The sequence below is a fragment of the Colletotrichum gloeosporioides genome, assembly GCF_011800055.1.
Source record: "Colletotrichum gloeosporioides strain Lc1 chromosome Unknown consensus_33, whole genome shotgun sequence".
Lineage (NCBI taxonomy): Eukaryota > Fungi > Ascomycota > Sordariomycetes > Glomerellales > Glomerellaceae > Colletotrichum > Colletotrichum gloeosporioides.
Window position 1 is genome coordinate 215,949 of NW_025544678.1, and position 23,596 is coordinate 239,544.

The window sequence follows — 23,596 nt, forward strand, 5'->3', positions numbered from 1 at the left end:
CTCCCCACTGTCATCTCCCACCGAGTCAGTCGCCGATTTCGCTAACGAACTTGCGGCCGCGGGCCAGCACTGCACTGCACTGCTGCTGCTGCCATAGCTTACAAATGGATGCTACGCTGCCTACCTCAGGTTAACCGGGGATGTTTCGCGTCAGCTTCGTCGACGACAAACGAACTGCAAAATTTGCTGAATGCGACTTCAAAGTCTGTCGCTTACACCTCCCACAGATGGAGTTCTACCGATAGGCTGGTACGCCGGACGATGTCCGATCATCCGGACCCCTCGCGAAGAACGGGAAACCCCTTTCCATGGTCCTGGGATATATCATGACTTGAGATGAAGGTGTCTGTCTCGATTTCGATCTCCCCTCCGAGGTCGCATCTCGCACAGCACTAATGCAGGGCCGTTTTACCCACAACCCACGCACGCAGTGAGCACGTTGCGACTTGTTCAATGCCTGAGACGGCGCAACTCTAAAGAGAGGAGATTATGCCCGGCCAGAGATTTACAACGGTAATACCGTTAGGCAAAGTCTAAGACACGCTTACTCTCAGCAACCGAAAGAGGCAATCTTAAGACATGCGCAGCAAGGTATACTCTTGAGGGTATAGAGGCTGTGCAGCGACGACAGGCGGCCGACGACGCAATAGACTTGCGATACAAGTGTATACATGAGCAGGTAATATAATGGGGGTTTGAACAATCACCCACTACCCTCCAAGTTGAGGTCGGCGGCTGAAGTCTAGACCGACAGCTATTAGTTGGACATATCTTTCTTTGCTGGGTCTAGTGGCCTATGTCGTCGTCCCTATCATCAATCTTCTGAGTCCTATGCTTGTCTAGAATGTAGGTGTCTGAGTGGCATTCCATAGACACACACTATTCCACGTACAAACTTGGGACGTAATTGGGTGTAGTTAGTAAGGCCAAGACCTGTCAAAAGTCGTTTCACTACTTGACTGGAACACCATCCAATTGACGACCAGCGTAAAGCAAAGGACACAGCTCTGGAAAGGATAACCTGGCATCAGAACAGGGAACACGCCAATCACTGCAACGTCGCAGGAGTTACTCGCGAAGGTTCAGCTAGCTGGTATTTCCATTACACTGCCGTTAATGCAACGTCATACCTTCACTCCGTGATCGCAACTACCTATGTTCACTAATCTGTTCGACATACCCCATTCCAAAAGGTCATTTCCGCGGAACACAAGCTTAGCACGTCCTGTATCCCAGCTGTCTTGATTGGGTTCCAATCGACGATGCTTGCTTCCGTCTTCGTCTGCGTCTCTAGACTTCATCGTCTCTAGACTTCATCGTCTTCAGACTTCGTCGTCTTTAGACTTCGTCGTCTTTAGACCTTGTCGTCCTTAGGTTTCTTTGTGTTCAGGCATCGTTGTCACCGTTGTCATCTTCGTCATCCCCATCGTCCCCCTCATCTTCGTCGTCCACTTGTGCATCTTCTTCGATAAGTCCTAGTTTAACAAATTCCTGATGCAGTTTCTCGAACCTTCTTTGCCCTTCCGCTGCGCACAACGCTGGAATTTCCCGCTTCGCAATATACGCGCCGTCTCTGTAGACGAAAGCGTCAGGGTAAATATGGTGGTGGTCGAGCAATAAACAGGAAATATGAGTAATCTGTTCAGATGGATGTGCCGTGGCTCGGTTCCATAAGCCGTTTTGGTACTCGATGAAGGTATGCGCTTGGAAGTCGACGGCCCGTTCCAGGATGTCCTGGAAGATTTTCTCTCCGTTCGTAGAGTCCATGGTTTTTTCAATTTCTATCTTTTTGCTGCATGTATTCCAGGGTCAGCCACCGACGCGAAGGAATGGTGTGGAGTAGAGTGAGTGCAGTGCGCCCAGGGTCCGAGTAAGACGCTTGTGACTTACGCCAGTGACGATTTGTACTTTGCTTTGGTGGCATCGACGAACGCTCGAAGTTTCATAGAGTCCAATACTACGCTGGCAATCAAATCATCCATGCTCTGGATGTCATCTTGGCGTGTCTTGATTGCAAGGTGCTCCATCTCTTTCGTAGAGAATCGATGCAGTTTGCACCTGCCCTCGGGCGGCTGGAAGTCTGGGAGTAGCAGTGGACCACCAGTACCAGTGGCTTGCAAAGTATCAGTGGCTTGAACAGTACTAGTGGCTTGCACAGTGACAAATGTAACAGTTTTCAGTCGAGGCAAGAAGTGGTGCAATATTTCCCGTATAAAGACTTGGAGGATGTGCATGCGCCTTGCCGGTACTCGCACCGCCAGATGCTCCAAATCTGGAAAGCTGCTGACTATGTAAGACAGCTCTGACACCTCTCTGATGGCGTCTATATCACCGATATTGTGAGCTGAAGCCATTGTCTCTACCGTGGAGTCGACATTAGTTGGAATGTGGTTGATACCAGAACCATATGCGTTGAGCAACGTATCAAGTTCGTTTCGGAAGGGTCGATAGGGCGTGTCGCAGCCAGCGCGGTCGGAGTAACGAAACGAAATACCACTGATTTTGGTGTTGAAGACGAAGTGACGGGTTTCGCGACATACATGTACCAAGGCTGGAAAAGCAGTGTCGACCACTAAGGTAGAAAATACCGACGTGGCAAATATCGACGGCTTCTGGAAGATGCAGACCTCAGATACGTCATCAGGAAGCGAAAACTTCCAGACCATGGCTCGAATCTCTGGTGGAAGGACGGATAGTTGCCCTGTCGCCATACTGTGCTAGTCGTTTGGGGGTAACTTTGACGTGGTGATCGACAAGAGTGATATCTGCAAAGTATGCGGATAGTCGAAAGGTGAAGAGAGGGATGTCAAGTCTGCAAATGTGGAGGCGAGGAATCATCTGTTTCGGGGGGCCAAGGGGAGGTAGGGAGTAAGGGAAGGAGCAAATGAGAACATAGTGCAGACGCTTGCCGTATAAGGCAGGACCCTCGAGTAATGCCTTCCTCAGAGTAAGGTAGCAACGTGAAGGAACTCTTGCCCTTTCGAATCTGGACAATGCTCCTGTTCCTCGAAATCATCGACACCCTAAATGCCATGCGACCCAAAGACAACCACGCCTATCCCGATGCCTACATCTATCCAACGCGTGACGAGGCGATGGCGATGGAAGACGACGACGCGAGACCACGATGAGAAGCGATGATGGGAAATGACGCGAGACAACGGCGAGAGACGAAAACGACGGACAACAACAACGACAGCGTCGAGGACGAGGATGACAAGGACTAGGACGACGACAAGGACGACGACAAGGACGGAAACGACAAGGATGACGACGAGGAAGACGTTGATATTTACTGCTAAACCTCTCGGATCACCTGCGGACGGCATTGCACAAATCATCCCAATGGTAAGACGTCAACTTTTACATTCACTAGTACAACGTTTATTATTACGACTAACAATAGACTAGGTCTTCATAGGCAACTGCCAAGGGGTATCAGGTCATGAAATTAACGCCACACATGTATGCTCTCAACCGACGAGTGATCGAGAAGTGCTCTCTTGTGAACCCATTACTTGCGCCTGGAAGGGCTGTTGGCACGGCTGTTGGCTCTGCTTGCGGAGGGAGTACCTCTGGGAGTGCCGCGGGGGGTAACTCTGCTCTCGCCGAAGAATCTCGAGTTCTGGCTCCTCTGGCGGACGTACGGGGGACGGTAGGGAGCATCGTCACCGGTATTTGCAGTGCTGGTGTCTGCACCACCCTCGACGTGACTCGGGCGACGACCACCGGCATCATCCTTGGCGTCGGCAAGCTTCATGGCGAAGGGCGACCGGGCACGCAGTGTGGGTCCTTTCCAGTAGATGACGAAGACGGCGATGACCAGCACAAAAGCAATGCAGAAGAGGATCGTGCAGGCGTATTCAAGATTCTTCCCGCTCGCTGTACCAATCTGTGTCATGAAAGGCTCTGCTGCCAAACTGAGCACTCCGGCTAGGAAATCTCTGGCAAATCCATTTCCACCGGTAGCTGAGGCGGAGTAGGGTCCGTAGGCGCAGATCATGTAGTCGATGGTGGCCATGTAGATGGCGTAGTTAGCAACACCCACAATGGCAGCGAAAACCATTGAGCCGATCCAGTGAATGGGCGGGCCCTGGATAGTCCATGCAAAACCGATCAGGCCGATGGGAAGACACGGGGCGGTGTACAGAAGAAACCATAAGCGAGACTCGTACTGAGCGCGGTCATCTTGGGGCTTGGCCTTACGTTCCTTGATGTTCCGCTTGATGGCGGGGATGAAGGCCAGCCAGGCAATAACGTAGCCAATGCCGATGGGGATGAAAGAAAGGCCAATGTCGACGGTGGTGAAGTTCCACTGCTTGTAAACCAGAGCAAAAGATTGGATAAACATGAAGATAAGTGCGTCGGAGAAGCCGGAGAGGAGTGACAGAACCAGGACGATTGGCTCGGTGACAAACATCTTGAAGGGGCGGACCCAGGTGGAGATGACTTCCTTCATGGAGAAGCGGTCGGCGAAGGGAACTAGCTCATCGGGGCCCCAGATGTTGGGGTGGCCGGCGGCCCTGCGCTTCTTGGCGATGCGGTTCATCAGGATGGTGCTACGGGTCTCGGGGACGAAGACGGCGTGAACCAGCTGAATGGCGACACCGAAAATGAGCTGGACCCAGATGGACCATCTCCAGTGGAGGTACTCCTCCGTGAAACCGCCGACAATGGGGCCGAGGACGGAGCCGAAGACGGAAGAGAACACGACGTAGGCGACGGCGTACTGCTGCTTATCGGACTCGAACAGGTCGGCAATCATGCCCAAGGTGACGGAGCCACCAGCGGACGAGAGACCGCCGAGCGCACGACCGACCATGATGGTAGCGAAGTTGGGGGCAAGAGCGACAGGAATCTGCCAGATGTTGACGAACAAGAGGGAGAGCTGGAGCACCGGCCAGCGACCGAATTCTTCGGACCACGGGGCCCACAGTTCGCAACCGAAGGCGTACAAAACTAAGAAGATCATGGCACCGCAGCGGGCGGCCTGGGCGCTCACACCGAATTCCTCCTGGATACCCGGGATGGCGTTGGAGTAGAGCGAGGTGTTGAAGTTCATGGACACCTGAACCCAGAAGATGACTGTCAGGATGGTCCACTTCTTCCACTTGGGGAACGAGTAGCCGAGCTCATCGTAGCAGTCGTCCTCGGTGATTTCATACTTGTCGTTGGTGCCGAGTCTCTCGAGCTTGGCGCCATTCCCGTTGGACGGGTGCTCGCCGTGAGTGGCGCCGGGGGTGTTGTCGACTTCCTTCTTGACAGCATCTTCGCTGGAAGTGTTGCCGTTCGCGGAGCTCTCATCGCGGGACTCGAGCTTTTCGTTGGCCAGGTCGAGGTCCGCCTGGTTGATAACCTGAGGCGGCTCGTCGACGAAGCGTGCATTAGACATGGTGGGCTATTCTCATGCGCGGGTGAGAATATCAATTGCTTCGGTGAGGTCTCCTATTTTCAAGGAGATCGAGAGGTGAAGAAAGAAGGAAGATAGAAGCTCCTCCGATCACGATGGTTTCCACATGTAATATAGTAGTGCAACTGACTTTCGGAGACGCCTGGTAGGCCAACCTTGGGAGACCGAGGACATATAAAGGCCTAACCGTCCATACGTTAGGCTCAGTCCGCAGAACCAGATCTTCGGACGGAGGCCGAGGAGGAGGCTGCGCGGCTGGCCGCATTCCCCAGGCGGTCGAGCCATCTCCCCCAGTCCCCAGAGCGCAGACACCCACCCGTGACATCACCGGCAGAGGACGGTGGCGCAAAACAGGCAACCTCTAGCGCAGCACGTCCCACTTTGAGATGCAGCGCGGGTTGAGGTAAAGCAGCTAGTGCCGTTCGTCTTTGCCCGAACGTTCGACTGGCCGCCCATCTGTCTGGGAATAAAATCGGGACAGCGTGGTCCACAGGCGGTGGATGCGAGGAGCAAGTCCGGAGGAGGGTCAGAGCGATTGCGGAGGATGAGGCACACGCGCTGCCTCTGCGTTGCTGTCAATCCATCGTTGACGTTGACAGCCGCAAAAAAGCGTTGGCCGGATATAAAATGTGTAATGTGTGGTGGTGTCTCTCGCCCTGTCGCGGCTTTGCCAAGTTGCGGCAGAGCGGCAGCCAGCTTGGCAAAGCGGCCTGCAAAGCTTGTTTCCAGGAGGGCGTAGGGAGGCGGCTCTAGTGGCGGCTTAGCAGTCCGCCGTGCCTGGCACCGCTTCCGGCGCATGCCATTGGTCGCGACAGGGAAGCGGGTCGTTGTGCGTTCCCTGAACGAGGGCGATGACGAGCCATGGCCGTAAACCTTTTGTCTTGCTTATTCCCACCTCCCGCCCGCCGCCTGGCCTGCTCGCTAGGTAGGGTACAAACACCAAAAGGTCCTGCAGTCTCCATATTCTTTTTCATCATCCAGTCAGTCGGACTGCCGAACAGGGCAAGGCGGCATGCGGAGCGCGAACGGCTCTGACTATGACGTCCTTCGTCCGGGGAGTCCGAACTACTGTACTGCGTGGTGAGTACCTATCCTTCGCTCTCCATCCCATCCCCAACTTCTCCCCGCAACAACAAGAATCTGTTTGACGGTAGCTGCAATTCCGACAGCGCATGAGATGGGATTTCCTCTTGTGAAAATTGCTCTGACTCAGCAATCATGTGCACAATTTATCTGCAAGAAACAATCACTCAAGGTGTGCAGGACATCGAGGTCGATCAACAGCCAGCCACTCCCGCAGCCGCAGCCGCACCCTCCCTCCAACGCCCCCCTCGTCCCATCTAGAACCAGAACCTGGAAAGCCAAGCCCATCCAGCCGCATCACCACACAGGTTGGCCATCCGAATCCTCCCTTGACGGCCCGACTGTCGATGAAACAAAAAATGCACAGCACCGAAGCCTTCCTACCAGCTCATGAAGTCTGCCGCCCCCCTCCCCACTTCTTCGGGCCTCCATCTGCAAGATCCTCACGTGAACACCGCACAGGAGTCTCCGGCCACAAAGGGTGCTTTCTTCATCGGCGTTTACCCGTCGGCATCCCACCGCTGTGGAGGTCTCGTACGATGCAGCCGTCTGTCGTTCAATCCAACGTTGCTCGCCCCTCTGTTCAATCTCGAGATTGCGCCAGCCGCAAGATCAGATGCGCATGAAGATGGCCAATGAAGCGCTCCCAAAGCCCTGAATTCCCAACTTCGAGGTGGAGGATTATGTAATGACGTACCACCACACATCCACTCGTTCGTTTCCTCCTGTGCAGCTGGAGAACTCCACGTGCGGAGGTTGAACGTATTTCCCCCCTTCCTAATCCGTCTCCACGACCAATCACACGTCCATACCGCTTGCGCATCCCACGGGGAGGCAGAAAGAGGCAATCCGTGGCGTCGAAAAATAAAGACGAATGCCGCCGTGATAACGCCGACGACGATTGTTCGCAGTCACGAGGGGCGGTGAAAATTTCTTCCCAGTCAACCAGTGTGTCCTGCAGGCAAGCGCTGTGCTGCTGCATCCTGCGATTCGCGAATCGCGATAGCCATGGACGTTGGCCGAAGAGATCGCCACGGACCCGTTATGCCAAGGTCGATGCTCGGAGCTTGACCTCCCTTGGCCCCCTGGTCGATCATTGACGGCAGGCCGATAAGCGCCGCGTTGCGATGGGGCACGATAATTTTATGGCGAACGTTGTTCAATAATCATTCCGAGAAGAAAGAGAACCAACTCTACGTTCTGGATGTCTTGCTGCTATGTTACGGACCCAACTCCGACCATCACGAATCGTCTCTGTCAGTAAGATATCTGACCCGCAAACTTGGGGACCCAAAACTCGAAGCCGCCACTTTGCGATTGCCCTCCAGTGCTCCTCGACCTCTCGGTCCATTTCATGAGTATATTCACTCGTCACGGCTTCGTGAAAAGCCTGCTGGACAACTTCCTCCAGCGACACAGTCGAATCGCGGTTTTCATCAAACGCGCCTGCGAAATTGGAGAGGAGAGCCGTGTGCAGCATCCGAAACCCGTTGATCACCTTCTCCAAATCCTTTGGCGCCGGCATGTCCATGTCCTCGTCCAGCTCGACCCGCGCCGCTCTCGCCGCGGAATCCACGGCGACCTGGAAAGCGCCCGCCCAGAACTCCACAAAGCCGAAGTGGGGTTTGAACAGCCGCCGACGTGGACCCGCACCCGTGTCCGTGCCGGCGGCCAGGAGACGTTGCGGCACAGGCACCCCCCAGATGGGCACCTCGTAACGGATTTGGAAGTCCGCGAGGTAGGGGTTGTCAGTCCAGGCCCATCGAATTGCGAACATGAATTCCCAGGAGAAGATCAGGTCTTCTGTGGGCGTTGCTCGATTAGCCGCTCTCGTGTCGCGGATGAGGGGCTCCTTTAGGGCGGTGAGTATGTTGTCGAGGCAAGCGTCTTTCTCAAGCCGTCGTGAGTTGCGCAGCCCTCCAGTGGTTGTGACAATATCTGGGTGATGAACAATCTTTGGCAGGATTCGGCCGTCATGCGGGGTCTGGAACCATGCCTTGCTGCCGTAGATGATCTCTGGGCCTTGGTCACCACTGTTGTTGGCAGGTAGGTTCGTCAAGCTCATGGCTGTATGGATAGGAATTTTATCAGTCAAACCAGTGCACCACGGTGCTGTGATAGGGCTTTAACCTACAGGCGACAGGATGTAAAGCCTGCACAATGCGCCAAGGGAGGAACTCTAACCACTCGTCTGGGTACATGCCAGCATGAAAGCCCTCTTGCTCCAGCTCGGCAGCCCGGAGAATGTTCAATAGTCTCTTCTTTGACTCAGTTGACATGGTAAGCAAGTCGTGGAAGAGGAAGGAGAAGGCATCGCTTCGACCGAGGGGTAGTTTGTTACGCCAGTGCTCGCACTGCGAGTCGCAAAACCTTTCCAAGCGACGGCGAACCCAGAATTCCCGCCGGCTTAAATGATCAATGAGGTACATCAGTAACGTAGCGATGAGAAAAGCGACAAGAGTGGTGAGGAACAAGGCCTTGAGAGCTAGGCCCTGCGGTGGTTTGGACTGCTCCGGCGCGAAGCGTGAGTCATGCATAGTCGGATCGTTGGTAGAGTGTCTGTCGTTCTTGTGAAGGTGTGGATTCATGCAAATGAAGTGCCGTCCTGGGTTATTGAAGAATCTTGATCACAGGAGACCAGGAGCAAAGATATACAGAACTTGGAGCCCAGGCACTCGAGCTCTCCTGTCGTTGAGAAGGTTCCGTGCAGATGGTAGTTTCCTTCTCAAAGCTTCTAGGATTGACTTATTCGTTCGAGGATGATCGATCCCGAGTTGCTAGTCTCGGTGGTCTTTCAACGCCGTACTTACACAGCCCGTGGCAGACAAGGGATCCGCATCTCTGACTCAGACACACGCCAGGCCGACAACAACACATAGAGTCCGTGTCCGCAGGCTGATGGAGATTTCGCGATGGACTGTCAATGATATGAAGTCTGGGGGATCGAAAGTGTCGTCAATGCTGTTTAAGGCAGGCTACGTGTAACATACCACATAACACAGTGACACGACCTTTAATTGTTTCACATTTGTAAAACGGACTTCTGAGATCTGTGTGGGCCGTACTAGGTTTTTTCAAGCTTTTATACTTAACCGCCAATTATATAGTGTCTGAGAGAGCGTTATAGCATGGGAGTTCTGCTGAATAAGGTAGTTAAAAGTTTCTGCTGAGAGATAGAAGTACTACATTAGCCGCTATATTCTTTCTTAGTCAAGTTATATCTATAATCATCCTTGTAATTATCTCTATTGTTGTCCCTATTATCATTATGACCTGCGTTACTCTTATTATCCCTGCCGTCGTTAGTATCCAACTGGATAGCTAGATGTATCCCCCCAGGGAGCAAAGTTATCAAAGACTTTACGACAGACGTACTGCTAGTTGCATAGCAAACATGCAAAGTAGGAGCAAACATGCTGCTTTATCTTTTATGATTCTATACTTCATGAAAGCTATTAATTACTCCACCTAAGGGAACAAAGGGGATTGGTGTCACACAGTACGCCAGCTGTAGACGATTCTAGATGTTTTCAGACGTTCAATTTAAACACGTCAAAGGAAGTCAGGTGTAATTTTAACTCTTGTATGACCTACGGTGTGAAATGACGTGTTTTATGTCAATGCTTTTAGTTGTTTGCACGGCTCAGCAGGAATTGTGTGGTTTCAACGGGTAGGCACGGTCAAGTGCAGCCTGTTCAGTTCTTTGTTTAAGACACCCCGAAATAACAAACAGAAAACCCCGATCAAACATTACAGTCCTTACATTTAAAGCTGATCAATCCCTAGAATTAGGGGTATTTTACGGATGTCGACCTGTCAAACCGTGGAGAAGCCAAAGCAACGTGTCTATCGAAGCATCTCGAAACTGGACGCTGTAGCGTCGCCTGGGAAGTCAATCTGGTCTGCCAGGAAAGTTGAGAACCTTGAGTGCCATCGGTACGGAAAAAAAGAGCAACCACTATGATTGTCGTAAGATTTGCTGATATAATATTGATCGAAGGAGATAGACATGTCCTGTAGTGCATCACTCGGAGCAAGCAGCCCGACTCCCAGCCCGCCTTGTGCACCACCGACCCAAGTTCCAGATCAACGAGAGTATGGAGATGTGTTTGGTCCAAAGAGGACCAACTGGAAGGAAGCGTTCCTCTTCTTCTACTGGGACATGGAGAATTGTCGCTGTGAGGAAGACATGAAGACCATCAACGCAGAGATCCGACGAGCACTGTGCGCAAATTACAAGTCTTCGAACATGGCCGCTCTGCCGAGTTCATGGGATTACGTCTTGCATTTTCTCCTGCGATTCTTGCGGCGCCTGACTGGTAATGGATTCGGCAGCCCTTCTCTCACCTGTTTGTTCGCTGATAAACTTATCACAGGATCAAACGTTTCGTGGAATCCCGACAACGAGTACGAATGGATCAATGGTCCGAGAACGTCCAACGCGTCTGTGAAGCCATTTGTGGATTGGATCAGCCTCGAACGGCTCTTTGCAAATCCCGAAGAAGTTGGCCGCAGTATTTTGCACCATCTGGAGACTGTCGCCTATGGGCCGCTGGAGTCGCGCGTGTGCATGACTACCGACGAGGCCTGGTACGGCAACCCATATCTCGTCGACTTCGAGAACGCGCACAAGTTAGAGGGGCCATGGAGGGTGCCCTTGAGGCCCGAATTTGTGTTGGAATATGACGAGACGGACGGCATTGATGATTTCTTCCGAGAATTCAAAAAGCGAGTGTCTGGAACAACCTCCATCGGCTTTGACTTCACTTTCGCAACGAACCAAGGATACGCTGCTCTGGTGACCGATGCCGACGTTCCCATCAACCGCCGCACTGTCAACTGGTGCAAATTGTTTTACACATACTTGCTGCATTGGGCACTGGCAATGCGGAATAGCAGTCCGGGGGCGAGACTTTACCTCTCTCTAAAGTCGCTGCTCGACAACAAGGAGGTTGTTGATGACACAATGGCGGTAAACCATGCGCTGTGGCACGCCATCACAGCATTTGATCATCCTGTCGAGATGCGAAAGGCGATGACCCGGTCGGACACATTTCAATCTCCCACGGGTTATTTGACACGGCCTGACATGAAGCTGCCAGCAAAAGCAGAAGAGAAAAGACAGGTGTACCCTCCGCCACAGATTCAAACAAATTTGGTCAAGTTGTCGCCAGACCGATCTCCGCAGAGCCAGCCACTGCCATCAACTCAACTGCCACATACCCAATCATCATCGACTGTTGCGCATTCAAGTAAACCGTTGCCTACAACGGAATTATCTGATAAAGCAAAAGGAAAACAACCGATGCGAATTCAGTCACCAGCAGATCAAGGTCCGACATGGAACGATCAGCTGGAACGGTTTATATCACAGCATCCAGAGAAGGCTGCAACGGCATCACCGCCCAAGAAGATCCGAACGGGCACGGGAGCGCAAAAGAATGTGAGAGGAACGCCAGCTGAAGTTATTGATATACAGAGATCTACAGAGGTCTCTGGCTTTCAACCAATCAATGCACCAAGGACAAGCAGTCGATCTGCCAAGAACATACGACGAGCGCCTCCGCAAGAGACCAGGAGGTTTGCACCTGTGAGGGCTTCCAGCTCTTCATCCTCCTCGAAATCATTCATCAGTAAGGGAAATGGATCGAAAAGAAGGCAACCGCGACGGCAGGCTTCCCAAAGACCTACCTACAGTCTGGAATTGCCGGCCGAATATGATAGTCCCTCGAGGCGGAAGAGACGATTATCGTCTACTGATGATTCAGACTACAGCCCACCTCCTTGCCCGTCTGGAGGTTTAACTTGATAATCCTGAACCACCCGATTCAGTTGTTGGCCACGGTTTCGCAAAGTATAGTGTAGAGCTTATTGAACCGGGGACAACAAAGTTGACAGAGGATGCGAAGGCTATATGTTTCATTGAAGAGTCCCACATCATGCGTGAATAGTAGCAGAATAATCTAATGATCTCATCGTGTAGACGAGAGTCGAAGAAACCTAAAGCCCTGCAGCTCAAAAAAGACCCGAATTAGGATGGATGAGTAAGTCCACATCAAAGGCATTGTCCAGATATGAGGTCCAAAAGCTGTCATAAAACAGATGGGGGTTTGCTTGAGTGATGTCATAAGGGTCGAAGTCCCGAGTTTGTGAGCCATCGTTGAGCGTTGGAGTCGTGTCCTGGTGCCCACTCTCACCACCAGAAGCGGACTGGTTGTTACTAGCAATCCCGTGAAGAGATTGACCACCTGGGCTCGTAGGGTGCTACACATCATGTAAGTAACCGCCAGTATCGGTGCATTTGTTGAGACAGGTACTCACAATGCTGGAAGAGACTCGGACGATAGCACCGCCAGAGGGGGCTGAGTCTTGGCCAGTCAATCTCGTCATCAGACTGACGAATGATTTCGAGATCCAGATCCTTACTGGCCAGGACTTTGATAATTCTCCCAGCGCCAAGAGACACTGGCGTGATTTGTTCTCCGCCAGCTGTCGGCGAATTGAGTCCTTGCGGCAAATTTCGATGGTGTGCATGGACAGGGCGCCGAACAAAGCCGGCACTCTGTAGAGGGGTGAGTATGGCCCTCGCCGAGGAATCGAAGCGCTTACAGATGGATTTGTGCATGTTGAATGGTATCCGCAGAAAGTTGGTCTTCTGCATTACGAGTGATGGCGTCTGCTGCCATGCGTGCTCGCGAGTCTCGTTCCTTTTCTTCCTCGGAGACTATCTCGATGGACTTTGGGCGAAACAGAAGTATTTGACAGTATCTGGGTATTGTATAAGTAAATAACGGATAAAGATTTACTCTAGGGGTTTGCTAACTGATAGTTGAAATGCAGCATGCTAGCCCAAAAAGGGGCCCCGAGTGTACCGTCAAGAGGCGACATCCGGAGACTGCCTGGCAATTTGACTTCCCATTCCAAAAGCTTCTCTTTGAGGGTTTGCGTCTCGAATTGCTCTGTCATGGGACGACGAGGACTAAACTCTGAAATGAGCACGTCGCCAACTGTTTGAGGCGTCAGCATGATTACAGACTGTGTCTGACAGTGTAGCCTGCTCACGTATTGCTGCCAACCTTGTCATCTCAAGAACATAGGATACGTGGTATTCTTGTTGAGTGGGAATAAGTCTTTGGTCGTAATCCAAATCAAAGTCAAAGTCATCCTCATCCAGGGGCTCAACGTCACAATCTTCGTCACGGATGCGACATGGCCGACCAAACGCTGCAGAGAGATGCCGTTCACGGGTCTGAGTATATTAGCACGGAAGGGCAAGGTCAGCAATCATATACTTACGTAAATCGCCCACCAGATTCTCTTCCTGAGAGACTTTGTGTGAGGACTGAACGTGGACTGAGACATCCTATTTTAGGTCAGCAGAGATTCAAAAGTAGAAGCGGGTATCTCACGAGCGATGCATGCCCATGGACTGCGCAAAAGTCGTCGCACAGCCAACCCAATGACAATGATCCTTCTGCTCGTCATAACCGGCCCACCAGAAGCCGATCAAAAGCAAGCAAGCTACAACATTCATTCGGTCGGCATCGTAATCGGCGTCGTACAATGCCTTGGCGCGGAGATAATGTGTCATTCTAGCGATAGCTCTGTCATTGAAGCCTCCTGCTTGAACAAGATCATCGCTGCCGACCATGAAGCCCAGAAGGAAGATCGTCTGCAATACAAGCGGAGAAGCTTTGCCTTGGAGGTACAACCGCGTGAAGTTTTGCCGGTCAAAGACAGGGAAGGCAACGTGTGTGGTATCGAAAAAGATGCGGACTAGTTGATCTGCCACTTCAGGAGGTGGCATCACAAGAGCTTCTCGCCATGAGATCGGATCATCTGGTGCCCTAGGGCCAAGATTGGGCGTTGACTGATCTATGATCGATGCAGGGATGGGATAGTGTACTCTCAGGGGCTCTGTTGAGCCGTCTTTGGGTCGGTGAACGACTTCGACAATGTAGGAGAGACTGGACTTGTCCACAAAAGGATTCGCATGTGAGTTTGGTTGTGATTGATGTGGTATTGAAGCCGGGGTTCCTTGTGCACCGCAGGAGTCGAATGGCGAAAGGCCTTGGCTGACATCTTGTGGTGTCTCCTGATGGGATGATGCAAGTGACCCATCAGCTTCCTCAACGCCATAGACATGAGCAAATGTCTCTTCTGTGTTAGATGGACCACGTCGCGGTTCGACATGGGGCGATGAAGTCTCGCTGGCTGGATGAGCTCGTCTCTTACGAACATATCTGACCCATCGTAAGAGACAAAGTAACGCGACAAGCAGTAATAACAACCTACTTGCCCCTTTTGGACTCAATGAGTTCGCAAGGTATTTGCCGCGTACGGCATTGCCAGCATGGCTGTCCTTGATCGGCGTCACATTTGACCCGTCTAGCGTTGCAGGCTTTGCAGGCGACCCGGACACGATTGACAAAGGGTCGACTCGGGCTCACTGGCGCCGAGTTATCTGGTGTCCGGTGAGTACCGTCGACCATGGTTACTTCACCAAGACGCAAGACGGCGAGGTATTTTGCAGCTTCTGGAGTAAACGCAAGCCGGCGTCTTGTTGGAAGGCTGTAGAGAGTTTAGGTGCGGAGTAAGTGCGCCGTAAGAAGCCGAGGCTTCTTAACAACACACCACGTGACAGCCCGCCGGTCTCAAATGAGCAAGTTCCACCACTCAGTGCAAAGATAAAGAATATGTTCCTTTGAACTCTGAGTCTAACGTCTATCTATAGTCTAGAGTCTCATCTCAGCAATAGCTCTGGCAAGCCGCCTCAACCCTTCTTCTAGTGCTTCCTTTCCCAGGCTGAAGGTTACTCTAAACCATCCAAACTCTTCTGGCATGTACACGCTGCCCGGTGCGATCATGACACCATGTCTCGCGCATAAATCTGTGATTTCGAGCTCACGCTGCTGATGAGCTATGAAGCTTTCAGACTGAACCTCCAACCTTCCGTCTAATGTCGACGAGTTGAATAGATGACGCAGATCAACCCAAATGAAGAGCCCAGCATTCCTAAATGGATGTTAGCATGGACCCAATATTCAGTCGATAACGTGCTGAGTGTGCGTACATTTCGAAGTAGCTGATGTTGTGCCCCAGGAAGAAGGAGGTGGCCACCCGGTAGTTCCCCACCATGAGCTCTGTCTTCTTCTCTATGAAGGATTCCATCCACATTTGGTCGTCAATCATAGACGCCCAGACGTCTTGAAGAACATGAGGTGACCATGAAAACATACTAGCAGTGTTGTGTTAGAATGGGATGGGTGGATCGCAGACGAGTGAACCAACCTAATGCTCGACATCGCCCCTAATATAGCCTCATTCTTCGTGTACACCATACCCAGACGTAGGCCATTGGCGCAAAAGTCTTTGCTTGCGCCGCATAGGACGTGCAGTAAGTTTGCATCGATGACATTGTGAAGGTCGAGTGAAAGGACAGAAACAAATGAAGCTTGACCTGAGATTGCTGAATTCGGGAAGACAGATTTGGCGTAGATCTCGTCAGAAATGAAGTGTAGCCGATTACTACCACAAAAAGAAGCGAACTCCCGTAGTGTTTCTGATGGATAGCATCTACCAAGAGGATTATGTGGGCTTGATAAAAAAAAAGATAAGCCATGATCTGTATCGCCACTGACTCCCTCCAGAAGTGGACAACTTACTTTGAGATTAGCAACGCGCGGACGTTCACACCTTCCCCACGAGCCTTTTTCAGAGCCGCTTCAAGAGCCAATCTGTTCACTTCAGGTCGGAAAATATCTTCAAGGTTCGAGCATCCTTCCATGCCCCGATAAGAGACGCCGATGACTCGTGTGTTGCTTCGATTCAGAAGATCAAAGCTGAAGCCGTTGTAGAATGGTTGCGGAACCAGTATGCCCTCGCCTTCGTCACAAACTGACCATGCCACTGCATCTAAGCCACTGGCCAAACCAGGCGTTATAAAGAGATCATTTGCCGTGACTGAATATCGAGGGTGAAATTCCTTGTTCATGAATGTAGCAAGAGCGCGACGGAGGCGCAACGATCCCCGTGGTCCTGTGCTGTAAGTCAAATGATCCAGAGGCAGCACATTGATCTGTTCTCACGATGGTCAATATGATTTCTAAGTGAGAATCATCAGGTGATTCCCACCGTTTCCTTGATGAACTGTGCAACTTCCTGGTGCATTAAGCTGTTCTCAGCTAGGCGCAAAATCACTCTACACCCGTTAGCTCGACCAGACCAAGACACCTTGAGATGCTACCCACGTGCCATCGGGATTGCTCGGTGACCATGGATTGCCCATGGACTTCTCCCGCGGTCCCCATATATCGCGATGAGCGAAGTTGTAAGCGCCTCTTTGGGATACATGATGCTGTGATATTGCCCACTGGACGCGATCGTCTTCGGCGACGTGGTCCATGCTTGTTCGGTCCCTGCGAAAAAGAAGTACGAGATGCTGGGAAACAACCAAGTCTTCGTTCCAAAGTGCGCAGAAACAGCTTCTAAATAAATCGGCGCCCTTAGATCACAATTATTCGGAAGTTTTTTATTGCTGGTAGAGCTCACGATTCAGAGTTGATCCGACCTCGGCGACTTTCGACCTGATGAAAAGCAAGACCAGGACTCCGGCATCACGCCAAGTCACCTCGGGCTCTCAATAAGTGGAGACATTGTGACGTACATCACCCTGGACTAGTGTCACCTAGTTGCTAATCTCTTAATAGTAAGAAATCGCCATGCATCGATGTTTTCTTCCCTTCTTGCCAAATGAATCTTTTACCTATGAGTGGGTCAGGGTTGATTGATGTCGAACGTTCTGTGGAATTAAAACATAACACTCACCACAACGGACCCTCAGAAGCCTTCAACTCGGTTACAGCTACTGAAACATGGGGCTTGAGGGCAACGAAGGGGGCGAAAAGCTTCATACGCAACCGCACAACCAGAATAACTCGGAGTTTTCGAACACATCAAATCATGACACAGAATCAGCCAGGAGGATCGATCCGAATTCTTTCGTGATCTCTTTTGACGATGAAAACGACCCCTGGTGCCCGCACAGCATGCCCCTATTTCGCAAATGGCTTGTCGTCATCATCGTCTGCTTGGGAACAGTCTGTGTGTAAGCACATCAATACATTAGTAAAGTTTTGGGTTCCAGCTGCTGACATTAAATTCAAGCACCTGCACCAGCTCGATTTACACGGCTACCTACACCCAGATGAACCCCGAGTTTGGAGTGTCCTCCTTGGTAGCAACCTTGGGCCTCTCTTCTTTTGTTTTGGGAATCGGTCTCGGGCCGGCCGTCATCAGCCCTCTAAGCGAATCTTATGGAAGAAGGCCAATCTATCTTACGACATGGCTTCTGTTCATCATATCGACAATCCCATCAGCCGTCGCCAAAAACATCGAGACGATTGTCATCACACGATTCTTCAGCGGCTTTTTCGGCGGAACATTTCTCTCAGTTGCGGGAGGAAGCTGCGATGATATGTTCCCTCCTCACAAGATCCAGAAACCGATGGCTCTTGTATCTTTGGCCCCTTTTGCAGGCCCTTGCACCGGTCCCCTCCTTGGAGGTTTCATCAACTACTATCTCAACTTCAGATGGACGTACTACATAATGATCATATGGGCTACAGTTATCTTGGTAATGATTTTCTTCTTTGCTCCGGAAACTTACCATTCGGTCTTGTTGCGAGCAAAGGCGCAAAGACTCCGGAAGGAGACTGGAGACGACCGTTATCATGTGTCGACTGAACATTCCCTGCCGGCTTCGAAGACAAGGGCTGTGGCAACATCAATTATCCGCCCATGTCAGTTTCTTGTCTTTGAGCCGATGTGTCTCTGCTTGAACATTTACTCAGCCATACTGCTCGGAATTTTGTACTTATTCTTCCTCGCCTTCCCCATGGTATTCCGCAATCAGTACGACTTGAATCTCTGGCAAGGCGGGTTGACATTCTCAGGCATCATCATTGGGATGTGCTTGGCGGCCACCACGACTCAGATCTGGTCCAGAATCAGAGGTTCCTTACTGGAAAGCCATGGAACAAGTGAGCCCGAGTTCAGACTACCACCAGCGATGGCTGGTGCGCTACTTATACCGATTGGCCTTTTCTGGTATGGATGGACGGCACGGCCAGGTATACACTGGATAGTGCCAATTGTCGGGTCATCCGTATTCGGTTGCGGGTTTGTCCTCCGATCATCAGGAATTGCACATTTTTGACTGACATTTGGCCTTGGTAGGACCGTTCTCGAATTCACTGGAATTTTCACCTTCCTCGTAAGTGGAAAATCTCTCAAACCTGTATCGGGTTAAATAAATTTGCTAAAAAAGTGTGAAAGGTTGATGCCTACAAGCAGTATGCGGCGTCTGCGATGGCCTCGAATGGCCTCACAAGATGCACAATCGCAGGTACGTCAACAGTCAGTTGCGCATGTCGAATCTGAATCAAGTACAAATGCTAAATGCTCGGGCTTGAAAACAGCTGCATTCCCACTTTTTGGTGTTCAGATGTATGAGAAACTGGGATACGAGTGGGCAACCAGTCTTCTTGCTTTCTTGACTGTCGCCATGATGCCTTTTCCATGGCTGTTCTTCAAATATGGCAAGAACCTCAGAAGAAGAAGCAGATTTGCTGTTCGCACCAAATAGAAGATACCCGAATTAGAGGTTTGGACTGATTGAAAGTTGCGGCGATAGATTTCCTTGAAGGAGCTCATTCAGTCGATCTTGTATAGTTGCTTTGTCGCTATGTTAAGCTGCAGGCTGTCACATGTCGCCAAAGCTCCTTGTGAATCGACAATCTCCTCAAATATGAGCAAATATCTACTTTGATACCCTCTCGAAAGCCTCATTGACAACAACTGAGGGTGAAAGCCTCTGGGTGGAATGTATTATTCGTACTTCTAAACTCGTTGTCGTCATTACCGTGCCCTTCGAACCTTTGCCTACTGCTTCAATGCTACATATCGTTTACTTTGTCTATCACTTTTCTAAGTTGCTTCTAATAATTTCTCTCATGCTTTCGTTCAACATGAGTGTCTACTTAAGCTGACCGAATTCCTCCCAAGATTAACGCGAGCCTTCTTTAGCAACCACTCAACGAACGGACACGCCCACAGCCAACATGCCCGACGCTGACGACATCGACTGGAAAGAGGCCTTTTGGTGGTTCTTCTGGGATGTCTGCGCTAGAGACGAAGATGAATCGCATGAGCCCGGTACCTACAACGACTTCGTTTCTGATGTTATTAGCCGGGAACGACTTCCAGTTAACACCATCGATCATCCGAGATCGTGGGACCATCTTTTGTGGCACCTCATGCGGGCTACGGTTTATGACAGAGGCAAGTAGCATTGAGCAGGTTTACCGTGACTCACTAACTCATCAGGCCTCGGTTCCGAACCGTCGGAGGCAGGAAAATATGTTTGGCTCGAACACTCACCGTCGCTGAGGCAGAGGCCTTTCGTGAATTGGATGGACTTCAATGACATAGATTGGGACATGGAAAGCTTCGAGATGGCGCCAGAGCCTAACTCCTCGTGGGTTCTGGGATACCTCGAGAGCCGCGCCTATGGTCGATCCTCGATACAACCCGGATTAAAAATGACGCTGGTGGAAGCTTGGTCTCGAAACCCCCACCTTGTCAGCTTTCAAGCCACCTACAATGTTCCCTTACCCTGGGCTGTTCCTCTGCAGAAGAGGCCTGAGGACGATACCTATCAGATTCTATCAACTTGGCCCTTCAAGATCGTGTTCGACAACAGCCTCGGCGTTGCTCATCTTATCTCAACCGGGAACGGAAACTTGGACCGCAATGCCGTCAACGAGGCGCGATACTACTTCACAGGCATGCTCCGTTGGGCTCGCGACGTACGAGTCTCAGGCCGAGTGTGCAGCATCAGACCATACATGCAAGGTGGACAGAATGCACTTAATCTTGCTGCGGGCCAGCAGGTCGCTCTGTCTAGAGCGCTCTGGCAGGCATTGAAGACACTCAAAGATCTAGGGGATGAAACACTTGCTCCGAGACCGCTTGCTTCTGTTAAAACCAAGAATCTCTTGTTGCCTTTAACACCCCATGCGAAGAGGTACGCACCAACTATTGATATGTACAGCAAGATTTCAAAGAAGCAGAAGAAACTGTCATATCTCTGTGAGGTGGATGAAGATTCAGAGTGAACTTCAGATAATGGGGAAGAGCATTCTGTATCATACGCGTGGTGGCATCTAAGTTGAGACTACTGTTCTGGCTGAGTACGCAGTCTCTCAATGAAAACTTTCCTACAATGGCCTCAGTAAACGAATATTTCAGAGTACAAATGACGATGCCAATTGAAGTTCAACCGACAACAAGTATGTAGGGATGCCTTCTGTACGAGCCTAACCTGAACTGGGCTTTTGCGTCACACCAGTGTCCAAGAGTTTGATTCTATCCAGACTGAAGTCTTGAAGAGCCCTCCACCACGCCTCCATTACAATCAAATATCCTCCAGATATGACTAGCCCATGGGACCACCGTTCTTGCTCGCTAATGAGCCTTTCTGCCAGAGTCGAAAGATCACGTCTTGGCACTTTCGTGTCCATTGACTATCGAAGCATGACCGTATGGAGTAGCTTGAAAAGACCGAGGAGACAGACGCTGCTAGGGACTCGATGATACAACTCTAACTGCACTGCACCACTTGAGTGAACCGAAAGTTCGAAATCGATCGGAATTCGACGAATAACTGGCCCTTCCAGTGTGCTGCAGATTATCTCCGTATCATGGACAAGCCACGACAGCCGGCGTGGACCCTCTACAGGAGAGAGAACAGGGACACCCCAAGGCTGGACATAGTGTCTTCGCTCAAAAGCTTTGAGGTGCAGATTTCCGGACCAATATTCTGAAATAGTGAGGTTGGGAGTGTTGGCAACTTGGAGCTCATAAACAGATGTCATGTGCTCAAGGAGTTGCTCCATCGCTTGAGAGGTGTCACCGCAGTCGTCCAGAATCTGAGTGCAAGCTTCAACGCCTACCCAATTCACAAAAGGCCGGCTCTTGCCCGGAATAGAAGAGCAAAAGTCGGTTGGCAGCCAAGGGGAATGCCGGGTCCCATGTGGATCAGAAGGTGCGCATCCTATAGGCTTGGATCAGAATTTCCATCAGAGCTGTTGTACTTGATGCAAATACTTACCAAACTGGGCGTTTAGCTGACGCATGAGGTCGAATAGAGCCTCGCCCCAGGAGACCGATTCAAAGCTGGCGCCCAGCAACATTGGTGGCCGACTGTTCTTGAAGAACTCCAATATAAACCCGTCGACAACTTTGGCCTCCTCAGTTCGTTTCCGCTTGAGGTTCCAGTAAGAGAAGAGAAAGGCCCCCACCCAGTCGATTTTATGCGGCTCCATAATGCTCAATTTCAATGATGTTTTCCTTGTTGGGGATTGAAAAGAGAGTCGAAAATAAATTTTGAAAGCAGTATTTGGAAATAGACAGAGAATGAAAATGAGCGGCGTCTCTAGCAACGAGTCAGGGAGTCGCGGTAGCGTACAGAGCTCGGTGAGTACTCATGTGTGGTGCGGGAGTCAAGAAGATGCGAGGGATCTACGTCCTGGAGTGTTGATCCTTAATATATGGAGGGGAGAAGAGAGCCGAATACAAGAGACCATTAGACGAACAAAGAGCTGATAGGGAAGGTAAAGTCTGTTGAGGTGTCCAGGTTCTACTACGAGGATCTATCTGTCTCAGCTGCTCACGTATAATTCTCTATTGTGTCAAAGGTAAACGTCTCATTCAAATCTACTAATCAATTGCGACCCTCTCAAAATCCAAACAGACAAGTAGCCTGTGCAATTCAGGCGGTCTTCTTTACCATCAGCAGGGCTCCGGACCATCCCGTTGTAATCGTCTCCTTGCCCTTCTCAACACCGGCCTCATGCAGTAATGTCTCAATCTGCTTCCGCAGCATCTTGACCACGTCTCGGTCCGTGCCAACCAGCTCTGGGTGGGCTTCACGCCAACGCGTCACAGGGCTCACCGTGATCATCATGTTCTCCACGTCATCCATGCTCCAAGTCAGTTGATGAAAGAACTCCCCGTCCTCGTCAACTATTCCATCTTTGTTCCATTCCTTGCGATAAAAGGTGCTCTGATCGAACTCGCGTATCGGGTTCTCCACGGTCCAGGGCAGAGGCAAATTCTCATACAGTGTCTCGCCAATGTGGTTTCCTTGAACCATGTAAGGCACCAAGTGCTGGTTTCGGAACTCATTTAGAACACCCTGGATGTGCTCATGGTTTGGCACCGAAGGATGGATGTACATAGAACTGCCACTCCAAATGGCGACGGTGCCACCGGGCTTCAGAACACGGGCTGCAGCGGCCCAGAAGCCGGGCATGTCGAACCAGTGAGCTGCAGTTGCAGCCGTGACAAGATCGATGCTGCTGTCCGCGACCGCAGGAGACAGGTTCGATCCTAGTTCTTCAGCGGTAGATATGTCGAAACGAATGGGCTCTGAGTTGCCAGAGACTCCGCCAAAAGACCGGGCCGCGGCTATCATGCCCGCGGCGGGGTCAAGGCCGATGACCCGTTTGAAGCGCGGACCAAGGCCTCTGGCTACGGTGCCGGGGCCAGTGCCGATGTCAAGCAAGGTGTCAAGCTTGCCACCGGTGAACTTGTGGTGGTCGATGATGACATCGTAGAGAACGTCTTCATAGACTGGGCGTCCCTTGGCGTAGATTTTGCCTTGCTCTGCGGTGTACTTGCGGAAGGTGTTCTCCCGGGGCACAGAGGTTGGAGCGGGTGCGGTACGGGTTTCAGCCATCGTGAATTGGTGTGTTAGTCGTAGTGTGGGGAAGAAGGTCTTGCAAAAAGAATGATTATGATTTCTTTGGGTTCCGACTTGTATGAAGAAAACTCGAGAATTAGGAATGTCGTCGGCCAGTCTTTATATCCCAACGACTGCCATGTGCTTCTGCTGAAGTCAACTCAGATGAAAGGGAGGTCACTGCGTCTGCCATGATCATTGGCAAGAGACGACCAACATGGGCCCACCAATGGCCTTCCAAAGAAGGATGACCAAGCTAGCCGGAGCGAATCAGAGCTGCTCCTGTGGCGTTTCCGCTA

General features: G+C 51.2%; 10 protein-coding genes across 10 annotated transcripts; 4 read left to right on the forward strand and 6 right to left on the reverse strand.

Moving 5' to 3' along the window:
* Positions 1-1,386: 1,386 nt before the first annotated feature.
* GCG54_00000102 (uncharacterized protein) lies at positions 1,387-2,711 on the reverse strand (the record flags this gene model as incomplete). Its single annotated transcript, XM_045400245.1, has 2 exons — positions 1,387-1,792; positions 1,891-2,711. 2 exons carry the CDS (start codon positions 2,709-2,711, stop codon positions 1,387-1,389), a joined length of 1,227 nt encoding a protein of 408 aa, XP_045265895.1.
* Positions 2,712-3,514: 803 nt separating this feature from the next.
* GCG54_00000103 (putative transporter) lies at positions 3,515-5,392 on the reverse strand (the record flags this gene model as incomplete). The annotated part of the gene is made up of 1 exon (XM_045400246.1): positions 3,515-5,392. One exon carries the CDS (start codon positions 5,390-5,392, stop codon positions 3,515-3,517), a length of 1,878 nt encoding a protein of 625 aa, XP_045265896.1.
* Positions 5,393-7,721: 2,329 nt separating this feature from the next.
* On the reverse strand, positions 7,722-9,030 carry GCG54_00000104 (uncharacterized protein; the record flags this gene model as incomplete). The annotated part of the gene is made up of 2 exons (XM_045400247.1): positions 7,722-8,560; positions 8,628-9,030. Coding segments are annotated over 2 exons (1,242 nt in total), but the record flags the coding sequence as incomplete, so codon positions are not given.
* Positions 9,031-10,502: 1,472 nt separating this feature from the next.
* On the forward strand, positions 10,503-11,532 carry GCG54_00000105 (uncharacterized protein; the record flags this gene model as incomplete). The annotated part of the gene is made up of 2 exons (XM_045400248.1): positions 10,503-11,465; positions 11,497-11,532. 2 exons carry the CDS (start codon positions 10,503-10,505, stop codon positions 11,530-11,532), a joined length of 999 nt encoding a protein of 332 aa, XP_045265898.1.
* A 976-nt stretch (positions 11,533-12,508) lies between these two features.
* GCG54_00000106 (Cutinase transcription factor 1 alpha) lies at positions 12,509-14,985 on the reverse strand (the record flags this gene model as incomplete). Its single annotated transcript, XM_045400249.1, has 8 exons — positions 12,509-12,757; positions 12,815-13,055; positions 13,103-13,261; positions 13,317-13,500; positions 13,556-13,742; positions 13,790-13,856; positions 13,903-14,736; positions 14,789-14,985. 8 exons carry the CDS (start codon positions 14,983-14,985, stop codon positions 12,509-12,511), a joined length of 2,118 nt encoding a protein of 705 aa, XP_045265899.1.
* Positions 14,986-15,228: 243 nt separating this feature from the next.
* Positions 15,229-16,898, reverse strand: GCG54_00000107 (1-aminocyclopropane-1-carboxylate synthase 8; the record flags this gene model as incomplete). Its single annotated transcript, XM_045400250.1, has 6 exons — positions 15,229-15,508; positions 15,567-15,731; positions 15,785-16,069; positions 16,159-16,571; positions 16,628-16,694; positions 16,744-16,898. 6 exons carry the CDS (start codon positions 16,896-16,898, stop codon positions 15,229-15,231), a joined length of 1,365 nt encoding a protein of 454 aa, XP_045265900.1.
* A 469-nt stretch (positions 16,899-17,367) lies between these two features.
* GCG54_00000108 (Efflux pump atB) lies at positions 17,368-19,139 on the forward strand (the record flags this gene model as incomplete). Its single annotated transcript, XM_045400251.1, is given in 5 exon segments — positions 17,368-17,600; positions 17,672-18,601; positions 18,731-18,767; positions 18,830-18,899; positions 18,916-19,139. 5 exon segments carry the CDS (start codon positions 17,368-17,370, stop codon positions 19,137-19,139), a joined length of 1,494 nt encoding a protein of 497 aa, XP_045265901.1.
* A 475-nt stretch (positions 19,140-19,614) lies between these two features.
* Positions 19,615-19,842, forward strand: GCG54_00000109 (uncharacterized protein; the record flags this gene model as incomplete). Its single annotated transcript, XM_045400252.1, has 1 exon — positions 19,615-19,842. One exon carries the CDS (start codon positions 19,615-19,617, stop codon positions 19,840-19,842), a length of 228 nt encoding a protein of 75 aa, XP_045265902.1.
* A 165-nt stretch (positions 19,843-20,007) lies between these two features.
* On the forward strand, positions 20,008-20,670 carry GCG54_00000110 (uncharacterized protein; the record flags this gene model as incomplete). The annotated part of the gene is made up of 1 exon (XM_045400253.1): positions 20,008-20,670. One exon carries the CDS (start codon positions 20,008-20,010, stop codon positions 20,668-20,670), a length of 663 nt encoding a protein of 220 aa, XP_045265903.1.
* Positions 20,671-22,325: 1,655 nt separating this feature from the next.
* On the reverse strand, positions 22,326-23,294 carry GCG54_00000111 (putative methyltransferase; the record flags this gene model as incomplete). The annotated part of the gene is made up of 1 exon (XM_045400254.1): positions 22,326-23,294. One exon carries the CDS (start codon positions 23,292-23,294, stop codon positions 22,326-22,328), a length of 969 nt encoding a protein of 322 aa, XP_045265904.1.
* Positions 23,295-23,596: the final 302 nt, after the last annotated feature.